Below are 17,954 nucleotides of genomic sequence, written 5' to 3'. Positions count from 1 at the left end.
GATACATATATAAAATATCTGATAAAATATAATTTTTGATCATCATATCTTTATAACTTTTTGCGTTGAATATTGCAAGAAATTTATTTATAGTATATGACAAAGTTAAGGTTAATATATAAAAAAATTAGGTTGATCTTGAAAATGACTTTAGTTAAAATTCGAGCTCATAACTTTTTTCCTCTCAAAATCTTAATTAAATTTTGTCTTAAATATTTTTGTACGATCAAGTTTAAAAGATATAACCGTTTTCATTAAAATGAGACACCATGTATACGTACATATATAGAGTGTCCTAAAATTCGCAACTAAAGATATTATAGCAAAGTCCTCGAAAATTAAATAAAAGAGTTATTTCCAAGAGATATTTTATTCCAAGTAGTTGTACTTGAGATATAAAAATTTAAAACTAATTAATCATACACAGTAAAAAATTTTGTGTTAAATTTAACATATTTCACATGTCCCAATTTATCCACTCTAATTTTAATGTTAATTTAACAGAAGGCAAGTATGTAAATAAATAACACAAGTAATATGTGAAACAACGACAATATGTTACATTAACATAAGAGTATGTTAAAAATTTAACACAAAAATTTTTACACGAGAAAATTTTAACAGAAATACAAAATGTTTTTTACCGTGTAGAATACATACAATTTCTTGTTTGTGCTTTCGTACGTGCATCATTATCAACATACACGCGACTCATGAACAAATTATCGTCTAAATATAGTTTATAATTGGCTTTAAACCTTTATAACTCAAAAACTATTGTTTCAAAGAAAAAATTAATAAATAAATTTTTTATTTCTTTATAAGTAAACTTTGTGATGCCAAATAAAAATGTTTAGTAGATTAATTTTGTTTTATGAATTAAATAATTGAATTATTCAAGTCATGTAGTGAAACCTTGAAATAGCACACTGCAGGGGTCTGACATATTATAACGAAGCTATCCTCAATTTTTGTCAAATTCAGGATCGTAGTGAGATCTTAATTTTTTTTACTTTAATGCGTCTATGGAAAAGTTATTATTATATTATATAGAATACAATATTTTCTATTATGCAACTTTTCAAGAAATTTTTCTTTAATTCTTATAGTTTCTAAAATATTAAAGATACTAATTTAATTTTTTTACTTTTTTTTTTTATTGATTCCTGTATACACACATACAAATCATGCATATATATGTATAATATTTTATTTAATTTATTTGCTTTATATGTAATTATAAAGAACGTTATAATGTATATATGAATTATAAAGTAAGTAAATTGTTATAATTATAAATCTTAGTGAGTTTTGTTATTTTACTGATAGTTTTGCTGAAATTATTTATTAAACGAATATTTATATAAAATAATATAGCAATGTTTTTCTCAGCATGTATAAAAAAGCATATGTATGTAAATGTAACATCCAATATTGTCATATTCCTAAGGATAGGATATTATTATTCTCATCACGTAACTTATATTAAAATTTAATACATAAGAATTATAGTTTTTAACCTTTTGATTGGCTCGATATTTCTTAAAAATAGATGTCGAATAAGCGTGTATAGTATAATATAGTAAGTATAATATAGTAAATATAATCATCCATCATAAATTTTTTTTTAACACGCAATAAAGATACTGACATTCTTCGTATCGTTCTGCATAATTTTCATATGTATTCGTTGGCATGCTTGCTCATTATAATGTTTTGAAATAAGTAACGACTACGTGACAAAAATTTATCGTATAAATGAAGGTTTCCTTCTTTTTTTCTTTATTTCATATCCTTTAAGTTCATTGCATATAACAACATAATATTGCATATATTTTCACATTAATATAACATTATTCTTATACCTTTGTCTTCTCTTCTTGAATCAATTGTTAGTAACTTAGTTTGGCAATCCTTTCACCAATTTCAGGCAAAGAAATATTTATATTTTCAATTTACGTATACTTTTTCGTATATTTAAGATGAAATCATAAAATGTTACATATTAAAATTAATTTCGATAATTCTTCGATCTATCTTAAAAAAAATATTTTTCAAAAAATCTCATAGATAATATTCCTTTCAGCAAATTTAATATACATATGTATGTTCAAACATAAAAATATATGAAATACAATTTAGTCTATCATAATTTGTGGAGAAAATGGTTAATATACATTTTTCGTATTTAATTAGAAGACTAGTAGTTTTCTAGGGAAGAGATTATTAACCATACACTCAATATTCACCAATTTACAGCGCTTAGAGTAATATCAAATGACCAAAAATAATGACAAAAATTAGTATAACAAAAAATTTAGCCGATAAAAACTTGTGCAATGTTTTTCGAAAATATATTTTATCTTTTTGTTATATGTGTGTAATGTACTGTTATAAAAGCCTTTTTATATAAACGATTTAGAATATATACATAACAAGAATATATACATTACAAAAAAATATTAAATATATAAAATGCACATAGATCAAAATATATATACATCTGACATATACATATGTATTAAAAGAAGATGTATAGAATTTTGTCTTGAATTTAGTCGTGAATTATAGATTGTTTAAAGTTTAAAGCATTCTTAACACACTATTTTTAACTAATGTAATAAAAATAAAAACTTTAGTTAAATAAATAACACTAACTAATGGGAGCAAAGAAAAAATTATTAAGATTGCAGAATTATTTAAAAAAAAATACATAAAGTTGAATAAATTTTATTAATATTTCTGCTTAAAAAAACCGATAAGAAATGATAAAAAGATTCAAATTTTATTCGAATTTTACATAAATTTATTAGGCTGTTATTTCAATTAGACATACTTCTAATGATAGAAAAGCTATCTATTTCTTTCGTTTTTAATTAGATTTTTTTCTTGAATTATAAGACTTGCTACTTATACAAATACATATATTTTAGTTTTATACATATTTTCTTTTGTGAAAGCGCACGTGTCGAAAAGTGTATGCGTGTGTTTGTGTGTGTGTATAAGGTATTTAAAAATAGTCGGAACTTATGTACAAAACAATTAACAGCTTACCAAAAAAATTAATAGCTTTTATCACTTTAGAGATAATTTCCTGCGGCATTTATGCAAAAATTTCAACACGATTTTAACGGAAGCAGTGACTAGGTTTAACGTTCACTCTTAATCGGATTTAATATAATGATGTGTAACTCAATAATAAAATTTTACTATGTATTACATTATAAATATATAATGTAATATATTTTAATAATTTATATACTTTTTTTTTAATATTCAATCTAAAATCTACCTATAGTAAATTTGAAATAAAAAGCGTTTAATTTATTAAATCAAGAAAATGAACGCAAACGTTGAGCAATAATTTTTAAAACGTCCATTCTTTCAAGAAAATGCAGTTTAAAAGATTTGTCGTGGAAGAAAGTTTATAACGTATATATATTGCCGTTATTGCGTGCAATGTAATCACAGGTCATATACCGGAACAGAGTTTCACTTTACTTGTTTTAACCGCATTTTCTTACACTATCTGTATTTGAAATAAAACTATATATAATAATACACATATGTCTTTATATTTTAAATAGAAAGAAAAACTTAACTGTGTATGTGTGTGTATGACATTAAATAAGAAGTAAATCTCTCTCTCTCTCTCTCTCTCTCTCTCTCTTTCTCTAATAATTCTTAAAACTAATGATCCTTAGGAATAGTATAAGAAATTGGTAACATAATATATCTTGTTGACCCTGGCCATGAAGGTATAATTGGAGAAAATATAAAGTTTATATAAGTAAAATATGTTATTATATATGATCATTAAAATATCTCTTGTAATATTTCTTGCTGTAATATTCTGTTTTAACATAGCTGATGTTTCTACATACAAAAACAACACAATAAATGTTTTACAAAAATATATTTTGACATATTTTATTTATGTAAGGCTAAAGTATATCATAATTACATCATAATTCATTCAAAAAGTACGACATAATTATAACAAAGCTAATCAAATTTATATTATGTCGTCTTTTTTTTCTCCTTGCGAATTTTCATTCCCTACTTTCTTAATCAAAATGGGACCTTTCACTCTATGACTTATCTCCTTGTGTCCATAATCCTAGCGGACTACTTATACTATGGTGAAGACTGCATCCAACACTTCTATAGTACGCTCGAATTACCGAGCGAACTGGAAGTGGTTGTACAGTCAACATTTGCTGATCATCTTGTGCACACTGCGACTGCACTGCAGGATATTTATATTCTTTTACAATTTTGGTATTAAATTCTGTTTAAAGTGTAAACTGTGTAATTTCTTAAAAACTTTGCAAATCGCTGATAAATCAAGTACGGGATTTTTCGAGAAACGAAAGGTAACAAAAATTATGAAATTGATAAGTAATTAAAATAAATAGAATATAAATGATATGAACAAATTATATATATATATATAAATAAAATAATACATACAAGTAAAAAATTAAAAACATAAAATAAATTTAAATTAAATAAATAAAACATAATCTAGATAAATGTCTGGTGTGTGTGTATGTGTGTGTGTGTGTGTATGTGTGCGCGTATGTGTGCGTGTGTGCGTATATATACAAGAGGTAGACAAAATAATGTGAACACCTGAAAAATATACTATATTTGTTTATTAATAAGATGTTGTGCCACCATTTGTCTTTAATACAGTTTCAAGTCTCCTTGGAATAGAACTATATAATTTTTGAATAATCTCCAGTAGCATATTGTCTCATTCTTTTATCAAAATATCTGTCAACTGCTTTAGAGATATTAGAGGAGGAAATTTGCTTCTCACTTTCTTTTCCAAAACTGCCTATAGTGGTTCGATTATATTTAAATCGGGTAAGTGCTGGTCAGAGAAGATATTAAAGTTCATTTTGATGCTGTTCAAATCAAGATTGAATTTTTCTAGCTGTGTGTATGAGTGCGTTACACATCTTGAAAAATGGTAATATTTAATAGAAGAATGAAACAATATTCCACTGGAGATTATTCAAAAATTGTATGATTCTATTCCAAGGAGAATCGAAGCTATATTAAAGGCAAATGGTAGCCCAATATCTTATTAATAAACAAATATAATGTTTATTTTTTAGGTGTTCACATTATTTTGTCTACCCCCTGTATATGTGTGTTATACGTGTGTTATACGTATATACATACGTATATCTTTCCGATCGAATTTTTACGTAGACATGGATGTCATACTGGTTAAAATTATTTTTGAGTCGCGTGGTCGCTCAGTCAATTATTGTCTAAAATATGTATAAATTTTATTATATGAATTTGTTTAAACTAAGTATATTTTAAGCATATTTTTTACTATCTTGGTATTCGATTTTATGTGTAGTGCGATAAAATAAGCAATGTAGTTTCATTGCATAACAATTCGTACCTCCGGCACATAGGTGTATCACCTATAAAAAAAAATCATAACTTTTAAACAAATAATTCTATCGAATTTTACTTTGACTTTTTTAAAGAAGAAAGTTCAAGCCACATGTAAAAAAATCACGCACTTTGAAATGTAATGTTTGCAATAAAATATAGTTACTTAAACTTTGCAAAAAATCAAACTCTTAAATAGTGAAGAATAACTGTATATTATGTCGAAAAATCATATAATTGATGCGCTAATTATATACTTGCAAAAAAAGTGTAACAAAGCCGCGAGTAGAGCATGTGTGTATATATTCAGAAAAAACATAATATATATTTAAAAAAATAAAATCCAAGCTTATATTTTAAATATATTAATATTTCAGCTTATTATGGCTGCCATTTTTAATTTAAATTTTGATAGTGAATTTGGAATTAGCACCCTCAAAAACCTATAAAACTGTCTTCATATGAAACGCATCTCTTTTGACAAAAGCTGGAGGTACGAAAGGGTTAAATGAGTGTCGTATGCTCGTGCCGGGATATTCCCGCAACCCGGTAAAAAAATCTTGCTGGAAATATTCCGAGTTACAACCGAAAAGATATATATATATATATATATATATATATATATATATATATATATATCTGTGTGTGTGTGTGTGTGTGTGTTATAAGTATATACACACATATACATAAGGAACAAATAATTTTTAATAATAATCAAAAATATTTAGATTATTTTCTATTTATATATCATTAAGTTATCTTACATGTTATATATGTATATATAAATATATGAATCTATAATATTCGTGTATATATGAGAGCTTGTAAATATATATATAAAGGATGCACACAAGATATCATATTATAGCTATATATAAGCTATATATCTCAAATAGCTTCTTGACATATAATTTTACATATTTTACATATTTTTGTCATACATACTTGTCATAGTAAAAAATTATTAAAAATGGTATAATATATATTTAGACCATTTTCAGAATATGCCATTTGAAGGCAATTGATATGTAACATAAAATTATTTTGAAAATAAACATAACATTGCATATGTAAAAACTAAGATTTTTTATTTTTATATTTTTTATTTCTTTATATTTTTATTTCATTTTTAAACATAATTTTACTGATTTAATGACTGAATTAATGAAATTTTTGTGTTTAAAATGATATAAAAAGAAATATAAATCCATACATATAAATCAATTTAACAAAAATTATCCGAATTATATTGTTTTATATTATTTTAACAGCAAAAGCTTTATTAATCCATTAAAATTACTTTCAAAAAGATAAAATAAAAAAATAAAAGTTTCAATTTTATTTTATAAGATATTTATATTTGTGATTTATTATGCATGGGGAAAGTCCATTGTAAAAAACTTCGGAACTTGATGAAGGTCATCTCAGTGATTTCTCGCTCTCAATTCGCCGCTTATCTTTCCGAACTATCTAACACGATTCGTCGAGTGTAACAGCAAGAAAAAGTAAAAAGCAAGCAAAATATACTTATCATCTAAGAACTTCCCTTTTAAAAAGCTTTCTCCATCCATAGCAATTCACGAACATTTTTTTGTAAACATTTAATAAACTAGAACTATAACTTAGAACCTTATCTTTTTGAAACTAATTTTAACAGTTTAAGAATAAGAATTTTGCGATTAAAATGACATCACACACAATATAATTTATCATTTTAATTAGATAAATAATAAAAATTTTTATCTTATGTAAATTAAAAATTTTCCGAAATATATTATGTTTCACATCATTTTATGCATAAAAATCAATCTCCAGTAAAATCACATTTAAAAGAAATGCAATAAAAAATATAAAAATTTGTATTTTCATATAATTAACGTCATGTTTATTTTCAAAAAAATTCTTGACATATTTGATGTCTATATAACATCTCATGAAATGCTCTATACATTATATTATATCACTTTTAATAATTTCTTACTGTGACACATGTGTTACAAAAATATATAAATAATGTTAAAATAATTGTATAACGAGTCAAAAAAATATATAATTTTAAGACCGTGCATTAATTTATTTTAATCTCTCTCCAAAATTGTTCTAAAAACATGCGCACGCGCATGTAATATGTTTATATAAATCGCAGTTGGAGGTTGGAGCCACATACAATTTTACACACACACACAAATATATACATAAATACATATAAAAGATTTTTTTTTGTATTTTATAATATTTTTCAATGATGCTTAGATCGCAAAATGATGAATCTGAAAGAAGGCGTATATATGATCTACAATTTATTTCTATCAATTGGTATGGCGGTTATTTATGTTACTGAGACCATAATGTTAACGCTAATTCCTCACCGATATCGAGCGAAGTCGATCAAAAATGAAATTGCTCTCGTTACGGGTGGTGCGAGTGGAATTGGTAAATTAATCGCAATTAAACTTGCCAAACTTGGTGCGAACGTAATTGTCTGGGATATCAACAAAAATGGTAAGAAATTATTTCATTTCAAATGAATAATTTTTTTTCTTTGTATTCAAATAAATCATATTTAAATTGTTTTAAATATATATTTAAAAAATTGAAAATAAATTATGCAGGGTGTTTCAGAATTAAACACGTTTTAACTTAAAATATGAGTTTACGATCTCAAAATAAACAAAAAAGTTTCTCTAAAGGTATACCCGCAAATGCGTTATGGCTAATTTATGTTTTCCCAATTTAATGTTATTAAGTTTTTGCACGCACACATGGGAGATGCTATTAAATAAAAAATTCTGCAAAACTGCATCCAGTGGATGACATTAATTTTTTACATAGAAGAATCACTCAAACATGTAAAACAAAGCTCTCTGCATGCTGTAAGAGAATATTGAATATTGAATATTGCTGCGAGAAAAAGATTTCAAGCCTATTTATTTAAGATTGTTGTTTTGAACAAAATTTACAATTCAAGAATACAAGTCAAGAATTTTCATGTTTTTAATAATAAAAATAGAAATGAAACATATTATTAATGTACAATGAAACATATTATTAATGCATTGTGTAACTTGTAAATAAATAATTTTAAAACATCTTACATTCAAAATATTAGATGTCATATTTCTCGACTAAATCATTTGCGGGCATTTATTTTAAATCCTTCTTATTTATTTTGAGGTTCTAAATATTTTAAATTAGGTTTAATCTTGAAATATCCTATATATCATAATGCTTGCAATAAATATATTGATGAAGAAAATGTCTCGAATGTATGGAACAGATAGTTGTCAAATAGTTGCAAATAGTAATCTCCAAAAGGTTCTAGCTTGTTGTTTATTAAAAAGCTATTAAAAAATGAGAGAATGTCAAGTAATATTCAAATATAAATTAATGATGTTATTATTATTTTCCTAATTAACGAACCTAAAAATGTATATCTTGCACTAAATAAAAAACATGTGAATATATGTATATTCTTATGTATCTAATTGTGTTTAACTCTTTAAATCACACACAACGTAGTTATATAAATTTGAAGATATATCGATAAAGTATAATTATATATATATATATATATATATATATATATATATATATATATATATATATATATATATGTAAAAATGACATATAAAGTATAACCATGTATATGTAACTATATATATGTAAATGACATATAGGTCTTATAGAAATTGCGGAAGAAATAAGGAAAACCGGTGGAAAATGTTATACATATTATTGCGATATCGCTAACAAAGAAGAAGTATATCGTATTGCGAAAGTAGTACAAATCGAAGTCGGACATGTGGGTAAAAATATAAATAAATTTATAAATATATTTATATGAATTTTATAAACTGTAATTAATTATTTGTATTGTGTGAGAAAGAGAGAAAGAGAAAGAGAGAAAGAGAAAGAGAAAGAAATTATTAAATTTTTGGACCAAATAATGTTTTTATTATATAGATTTTTATTTTATTATGAAGTACGAATATTCGATTATATATATAAAAGATAATTTAAATTCTATTTTTAAAAGATATTTTTTAAAAATCTAAAGCAAAAAGAAATTAAAATTTATACATAATTATTTAAGGTAAGTATACTAGTGAATAACGCTGGATATGTCTATGGAAGAACTTTTATGGAATTGCCAGATTGCGAAATTGAACGAACATTTAAAGTAAATATTCTATCGCATTATTGGGTGAGTCTAAATTAAATTTCCATTTTGTGGAAGTCATTAATTTTCATCAAATTACATTTCATTTAATATTATCACAGATTACAAAATCATTTTTGAAAGACATGATGAAAAATAATCACGGTCATATAGTAACAATAGCAAGCGTCACCGGATTTGTAGGAACTTATAAATGCACGGATTATTCTGCGACAAAATTCGCAGCCATTGGATGCCACGAAAGTCTTTTTAACGAGTTGAAAGTACGTAAAAAATTATTGATTAAAGCAAATAATTATCAGATGATAGAGGTAGATTTTTTTGTAATGTGATATTTAGAAGATGTGGTATTTAGAGATTATTTCCAACACAAGAAAAAATGATTTTTCTTTATATATTAATTTCTCATTAAATTATATCATTCTATTATATTATTTTTTTATGTGTTCTAAGGTGCATGGATACGATGGAATTCACATGACTTTGGTTTGTCCTTATCTCATAAATACGGGAATGTTCAATGGAGTAAAACCCGTTAGTAGGTTTGTAAAAGTATAATATAAGTGCCAAAGAAAAATTATACGGTTTAACTTCTGTATATATATTCTATATATATTCTTAACACTATATTCCTATATTCCTAATATTTTTCTATTAATAATCGAGTTAGGCGATCTTTACTTACATCGCATTTACATACATTTTTGTGAAATTATGTATAAGATCAGTGTCAGAAATGCCGATATCATATACACATATAAAAATATATGTCTATACATTTACATTTATAAAAATAATTCTTACAAAAACAGGTTTATGCCGATACTCGAACCAGAATATGTTGCTGAACGAGTGGTTGCAGGTATATTAACGAATGAGATGTTCATAGTGTTACCTAACATCATAAAATATTTATTGCCATTTAAATAGTAAGTTCAAAATAAATATATACACTATACATAAAAAAATTTTTTAAATAATCTCTTTTATTTATAAATAATAAAATAACGTTAAAAGCAAAGAAATTACGAGTTTTTCTTGCAAAATACATCAAAATAAATAAATTTGTTTGTGAATATGACTATCTGTGTTCGATATGAATTAGTATATATCGGAAACTCTTTTTGATTTATAAATTAATAAATAAATTTTTATCAATTGTTGTAAAATCTGTTTCCGCTGATAATATATGGAACAAATACAGATGAATTATACAATAATTTATTGATATAGAATAATAGAAAAGTTTTTAGCATATTTTATCAATTCAATCATATCAAATCCATACCATATCAAACATAAGACATTAAAAAAACATTTATCTCAATATATATTTCAAAAGAAAAAAATTCACACACACATATAATTGAAACATAATACTTGCAAAATCTTAATACATAAAAATTCTAAAGAGCCTTAATACATAAAATTTAATGTTTCAGTCTATTACCAGTTAAAATGAACTGGGCATTAATATATTACATTGTAAAAGGACCACAAATTATGATGACATTCAAAGGTCGGGAATCAAGGAAGACCTCAAGTGATGATAGTATAACAAATTATAAATATATAAGCGAGCAGTAAAGTTACACAAAACTAAAATAGATTATATTTTTTAAATATATTTTTATCAATATCAAATTTTTTTATAAACATTGAAGTATGTATATTCTTTTAGTCTCTTATATATATATATATATATATATATATGCATCTCTGCACATGTTTTATTTAACAAACTCCATTTAAGTGAAAATAATAGATAATTCACAGCAAATCATAAAAATAATTCAATCCTTGGCCTAATTCCCATATTGAAATCCCTGTACCTAATTCATTAGCGAGATCCAATCTTTCCTTAATCGAATATAATGTAGGATAAAAAACATACCCATTATCCACAGATAATCTGAAATATAAATGTATTTATATATCTATATAATATTAAAAACCATTAATTTTTTATTAATTATAAACCCAATAAATAATACTTGACAAGTCAGAAAAAACTTACTTCGATTTAAAAAAATGCTCCTTGCTACTATCATCCCATTGGATTTTTCCTTTAAATGATTTCAATATATCCAAATATTCAGATGCAAGAATTGCTTTACCACCTTCTGATGTATAAATGTAACCATAGAAATTAATACCTAATAAAATCTGAGATCGTCTTGGATCATCTTTCTTTGGAACTAATAGTTCGACACATTGCCTGGCCCAATTTATAGGACTATTTGGGCCTGGTCTTTGAATACTCGAATAATCATAAGTCATTAGAGAAAAAGCATTTACATATGATGCTAAGTCATCAAATTGTTGTTTTGAAAATAATTCAACTTGTGCACTAAAAAATTGAAGAAATATAATTAAAGAAATAAATAAGAAAAGATACTATTTATATCATATACATATAAAGATAAGCCTTTGTATTACGTATTTTCTGATTCCATGTTGTTTATCATGCCTCTTTTTCTGTTATTCTCACTATTTCACATTTGCATAACTAAATAATACATGATAATTAGTCATATAACTTAATACAAGTCATATAACATAGTCATATAACATAAGTCATATAACATAGTTATATAACTTAATACAAGGGCTTTCTTGTAAAAATACTTTTCAAAAATATTATTATTAAGTACCCTCTAAATGGTGGTATTGCTAATATAATATCCAAATCATGTTTTTTTAACTTCTGTGCAATGAATCTAACTATAGAAGTAACAATTGATAAGTTTGCACCTGCAAATATGAATTGATTCCATATTTCTAAAACATATCCATCAAAATGGAAAGTCTGTAAACAAGATAAAATTTCTGTTTATCACATTTTGATATTTAGAATAAATAATAATTATAAATCTATATAAGAATAAACAATAATTAAATATATAATTATATATCTATATTTTTCTAAGAAAAAGGTATTATACCTGGGCAGCATCCACAAGTGATATTATTAATTGTGTTTTGCTTTCTGTATTATTGTATATCCTAATAATATCATCAATTGACCAACGTTCAAACAATACTCGAGGTACAACTAAGAAAAATAATAATTCAATAATAAATAATTATTCACTGAAAAAAGAGTAGAATATAGTTGTATTTCAATCAATTTTTTACTTACGCTTCACACTATGATTAACATTATTATTAGTTCTCATTTCCTTTATCCATTTAGTCTGTACAGAATCAGTAGCCAATTGATAAGTTGACATGTTGCCAAAAGACAAAGACAACCATACTGGTGATATCATTGTGAATTTGCTATGAAATGTTTTAGAAACTTTAAATCCATCCGCATTCCACTGTAAAATTGGATTATATTCAATACATAAATATTAAATATATTAATATATTTTATTATAACTTCTATAATTCTATAAAGCTATACATAGCATTGCAATTACTTACAGGAGTACAATATCCTAACACATCTTTTTTAAATCTTCTATGCTTTGTATCTTGAAAATATCGACCAGATTCATGAAGAATATCTTGCTGTTTAGGATTTTCTACTACTAAGTTTCTTTGAAAAACATCTCGATTTACAGGACCCTGATGTAACTTAAAGTACAATATTTATTAAAATAAATATTTATGTTTATAGAAAAAAAATATACATTCTCTTTTTATAATACTTACCTTATTGTTAGTCTTTTTTTTCTCTTTTTCATTTTTTTTTACTGGTGGTGATAGAGTAGCACAACATAATTCTCCAAGAAATAATATTATAATCAGAGTAATTGCATTCATAGTATGTTATTATAGATTTAGTCACAATGACAAAATATTTCAAATCATATTTAAAATATTCCTTAAATGAATGATTAAACGTAAAATTTATTTGTGTTACACTTTCTATATATTTAGATCCTTCGTCTTTTATCCTTTCAATGCCTTCAATGAATATATTTTTATGGTTTTGATGGCAATTTGACAGTTTTTGTAGGAACTAGACTTACTGTCATACCTGAATATGCACTTATCTCGTTGAAAAGCAAAAATTTTTGGAAATTGCAAAACGAACTTAAATAATAAACCAAAATAAGTCTACATTTTTGCTGCTAGATATTATATTAGACAGCTGAGACAACAATGCTAACCATGATGCAAAGGCAGCCATTTTTAATTGGGCAGAATATAATTTTAATATGCTTGCTATACATTATTAATCTGCCTATTTTTTACAAAAATAATGATATAAAAAAGTGTATCAATTAGAAATAAAAATGTTAGTGCTTCCAAACACTATCAAACTCTTTTCTTAACGACTCTTCTAGATTGCATTATTTTCGCAATTTCGAAAAATGAATTAAATGTTTTTTTTTTTTTTACTTTAATCAATTTAAAAGTTTAGTTTCCTTAAAATACATTATTTTAGAAATTAATCTGCGATTTTTTATTAATCGCGAATTAAAATGATCAATGCATTTTTAGCTTTTTCAATAAAAATCCATAATATAATCATTATTCAAGTTATACGACTCAAGACTAACGAAAGAGAAGCATGATTAAAATTATATCTGATGTATATTATATATAAATGTGTGGTTGAATGAACGGATGGATTATGGATAGATATGATTTTTTGTGCATGCGTGTAAATGGATTTTTATTTCTATTGTTTGAAAACAGAAAGATAGAAAAACATAATTTAAAAAATTTTTGTTTTAACATTCAAAATCAGCAAAGCAATAAAAATCTAGATATGCATGTGCGCAAATATAGCCGTCATTTAATCGCATGCACGCACGTATATGATATATATTATTATTATTTATTCAATTTTATAATACACATTTCATATTTGATTGAATTTTTTTAATCAGATGTAAGATTGGAAATATCAATTACTTCATTGTTATGGCCATTGCAAATTAATACCCGTGACGTCTAATGCTACAATATCCACTTCAGTATTGAGAAAATCACATAAACTTGGTTTAGTCCTACCAAAATCACCATGTACGAATTCTTTCACGTATGTACCTGCTTGAGTTTTGACATCAAGAATGAAAAACTTATCGGTACTTTCGACGGAAACTTGTAACAATTTCTTCAGTTCATGCGATTTTGCCCAGCGTACGCGCATTTCGTAAATAGTGCGCGTTCGTGGACTTAAAGGTCGTCTGTGTAACACTCTTATTGGTGTTTTCTGAATGATTTTGATATTCTTCAATTCATTTAGAGTTTCCAATTGTGATAAACTGTCGCCGTTCGCGCTTTTACAAACGCATAGCGCTCGATAAAACTTCGTTTTGACATTTTCACCTTCTTTAAGTTTTTTCAAATCAAGTCTGAAAACATGTATATTGCTTATTTAATTGAATTTATTTTAATTTAAATTATACATATTATACATATTATATATTTAAATTATACATACATACATATATGTGTATATACATATACATATACATATCATATATATATATATATATATATATATATATATTCTTTTTGTTAACACTCACCTATTTCATTTATTATATTAGTTGGATTTATTTTAAAAATCATATTTTTTAAAAGAATTGTTTTAAAGAAACATACCTTGAGAGAACTTTTAAACCTGATGTTATTTGAACTTGTTTAGTTGACTGATTGATATTGGCAACTAAATGTCTCAAGAGTTCATTTGTAATATTTGTCATACGAGGATTTAGCAACTCAACCGCAAATGGTCGGCCACCATATATGTTTCGTACATCGACATCTTCTCTTCCTGATGATAAAAATTTTATTGCTGTGCAAATATAAACATATTATAGCTTTGTGTTGAAAGTAGAAATATATACAATAATAATATAAACACAACCAAATCGTACATTCTGCCTTTACAGTTTCAGCAATAAGATTGCATAGTAAGTCTTGTACTGAGGTATCCACTTTTTTCTCACCATTTATGAACCATGGAGTTTGGCTAAGCTTTCTTGAGAATTTGTTGTAACATCCTGAAATTGTGAAATTGTATAAAAAATTTAATATTATGCCATAAATATTAGTAATTAAGTTTAATATATTTTAATTATGTCGATACCTCCTATAAAAATACTGTTATGAGAACACAAAATATTTTCTACAGAAACAAACATTTTTGTTACAAGTTGAGGGATTGTAAAATGTTGCAAAAGTTGTTCATCCGTTGTTTCAAGGAGTAAAGTTTCAATATTTTTCCTACTAAATATATTATCATTGTATTTTCTTTTGTTCTGTTTATTATTGCCTTCTTTATGTTTATTCATTCTAAAAATATAAATAGAAAAATGTCTGTAGATATCTTTATTACAAAAAGACAATTTAATATTTAAATTTCTTTTTTGTCATTAATAATTACATTCATCTTGTCTTAGATTATATAAAATTTTAAGAGATGCTTACAATTCTTTAAATATCACCTCATCATTGGTGTATGTTAAAAAAACTTCAATCAGAAAAGAGGATGTTAAAAGATCTGCACATTTTTTCATAGCTTGTTCAAGTTTTGGAATCATAAATAACTTCCAGATATCTTTGATATTTTGTAATCTTGTTTTAAGAACATCTACAACAGATTTATGAATATCCAATTCTTTAGAGATATGAGCATACAATATATGTTCTCTGAGCTTCACTGATACAGGAACAGTCAATGCACAAGTAAAAGTTGTACAATCATAACCTTTTTTATTTACTTCCTCTATTACCTGCATAATTAAAAGATGTTAAATATCAAGTCAAATGTATATTTATTGTTATATTTTACCTTTTTAATTACTTCTTCTTGTGTCTTATCTTGAAGCACTCCTAAACATACAATACAAGGTGTTTCTTCTGAAGAAATATAATCTTTTGTGTCAAAACAGTCCATCTATAATTAAGTTAAATCTATATGTAAAAAGATTATTTTTTATATCATTGCTTCACATAAATTCACATTGTTGACCCACCCTCCCTTATATTCTTACAAAATAATTTCTATTCTCTAAATGCAAGTATCTCCATATGATAAGAAAACTGATATTACAAATTTAATTTAATTATTTTTATTGAGGTGACTGATAACGATGTCAATGTTATTTATCTTTTTTTTTAATTAAAAACAAACTTACTCGTGTTGCAAATTCAAAAGGCTTGCAATAACATTCTGATGTACGATATCCAATAAATCGTAAACAACATCTTAAACAGCAGCCTTGCGATTTTAAAAAGTGGAGAATCTTTTTCTCTTCTTCCGTCGAAATAGTATACATCATAATAATCAAAATATCTAATTTTTTGTTTTGTATCTCTCTCTCTAGTCTTGTCTTGTATTTACGATACTAGAATTCAGATAATCTATAGATTTGTTGTAGCAGAGAAAAAATTAAAAACAACCACTTTCTCGATTTAGGTTAAACCTAACTTAACCTAACCGTATTCGAGACGCCCTCGTGTTCATAAAACATGAACTATATTTCGTGCACATAGCACGGAACAAAACCAAAAATTGTGCACATTATATGTGTTATCCTCTGAGAACATTCGTGGACTTGGGCTTCGTAGTTCATATCAGAGAGAAGACTGAGAGATGTCATAGCCTGCTTTAAAGTGATCTCTGAAAGCGATACTCCCTCTATGGACATTGAAAACGTAGACATGAACTACAAAGCCAATGTCCATAAATGTTCTCAGAGGGTAATATATAACGTGCACAATTTCTGGTTTTGTTCCGTGCTATGTGCACGAAATGCCGGTAGCACCAGTGCTGTATAACAAGATACTTATGTATGTAAATTGATAGTAAATAAATTATTCAATCGCGAAAGATACTGTAATATTCAAAGATGAAATAAATATTTTTCTATATTCATTGTCATATTTATATCTTTTTATTTACAAAACACAAAATGCCTACTGTGGGATAAAAACATTTTTAATCGTATTTCTATAAATTTTCTTAATTAGCAGTAAACTGATCTTTAATATTTGTCAATCATTTTTTTAATTATTTAAAAATTTAATTATTAATACATGTATAGAACTTGTCAAATTAATCACTGATTCTTCTGAAGTTTTTATAATTAAGACTCGAAAAATATAGATGTTGCAAAATATTTTAAGCCTCTTCTTTTATATAAAATATAAAGAATTCATATGTTCCATTCTAATATAGCTAACATTATTTATATATTTTTATTATAATTTTCATACCATAAGCATAATATAGCATAATACTTTTGTGCTTAATATTTTATATAATACAATGTACTAAATTATAAAATTTAATATAATTACAAAATATTATTACTATTAATAAATAGGTTGTATGCATACTGTCTTTTAGTTTCTAATCATTTCCAATCACTATGCATTTCTATCC

At 25.1% G+C, this 17,954-nt stretch overlaps 3 protein-coding genes across 7 annotated transcripts in view; 1 reads left to right on the top strand and 2 right to left on the bottom strand.

Annotated features, from left to right (window-relative positions):
- LOC145962092 (estradiol 17-beta-dehydrogenase 11) overlaps positions 1-11,560 on the top strand; it is a 43,574-nt gene extending 32,014 nt beyond the window's left edge. For 3 of the 5 annotated variants that reach the window (XM_083082901.1, XM_083082904.1, XM_083082905.1), the window contains 7 exons: positions 7,672-7,920; positions 9,096-9,220; positions 9,512-9,622; positions 9,700-9,861; positions 10,052-10,140; positions 10,411-10,527; positions 11,041-11,560. In XM_083082901.1, the coding sequence (XP_082939027.1) occupies positions 7,672-7,920; positions 9,096-9,220; positions 9,512-9,622; positions 9,700-9,861; positions 10,052-10,140; positions 10,411-10,527; positions 11,041-11,185 (998 nt within the window). In that variant the 3' untranslated portion in view covers positions 11,186-11,560. Of the gene's footprint in view, positions 1-4,203; positions 4,377-7,671; positions 7,921-9,095; positions 9,221-9,511; positions 9,623-9,699; positions 9,862-10,051; positions 10,141-10,410; positions 10,528-11,040 lie in introns of those variants that run through there. The other 2 variants (XM_083082903.1, XM_083082902.1) reach the window with 2 other exon arrangements.
- On the bottom strand, positions 10,804-13,746 carry LOC145962091 (chitinase domain-containing protein 1). Its single transcript, XM_083082900.1, is given in 8 exon segments — positions 10,804-11,510; positions 11,616-11,948; positions 12,253-12,407; positions 12,544-12,653; positions 12,741-12,921; positions 13,028-13,180; positions 13,259-13,297; positions 13,299-13,746. Coding segments are annotated over 8 exon segments (1,140 nt in total). The 5' UTR covers positions 13,326-13,746; the 3' UTR covers positions 10,804-11,368.
- Positions 13,747-14,379: 633 nt separating this feature from the next.
- Positions 14,380-17,233, bottom strand: Pus10 (Pseudouridine synthase 10). The gene is made up of 7 exons (XM_083082896.1): positions 16,705-17,233; positions 16,359-16,463; positions 15,995-16,299; positions 15,654-15,859; positions 15,442-15,567; positions 15,167-15,359; positions 14,380-14,913 (listed from the first exon to the last, which is right to left on the bottom strand). The coding sequence occupies exons 1-7, from the start codon at positions 16,846-16,848 to the stop codon at positions 14,478-14,480; spliced, it is 1,515 nt and encodes a 504-aa protein (XP_082939022.1). The 5' UTR covers positions 16,849-17,233; the 3' UTR covers positions 14,380-14,477.
- Between the last annotated feature and the right edge of the window lie 721 nt (positions 17,234-17,954).

Source organism: Camponotus vicinus, unplaced genomic scaffold, assembly GCF_025532165.1.
Source record: "Camponotus vicinus isolate PSW18456_S1 unplaced genomic scaffold, iyCamVici1.0 SCAF_11, whole genome shotgun sequence".
NCBI classification, from domain to species: domain Eukaryota; kingdom Metazoa; phylum Arthropoda; class Insecta; order Hymenoptera; family Formicidae; genus Camponotus; species Camponotus vicinus.
Note: the sequence above shows the minus strand (reverse complement) of the source record. Positions and strands in the feature narration are given on the sequence as shown.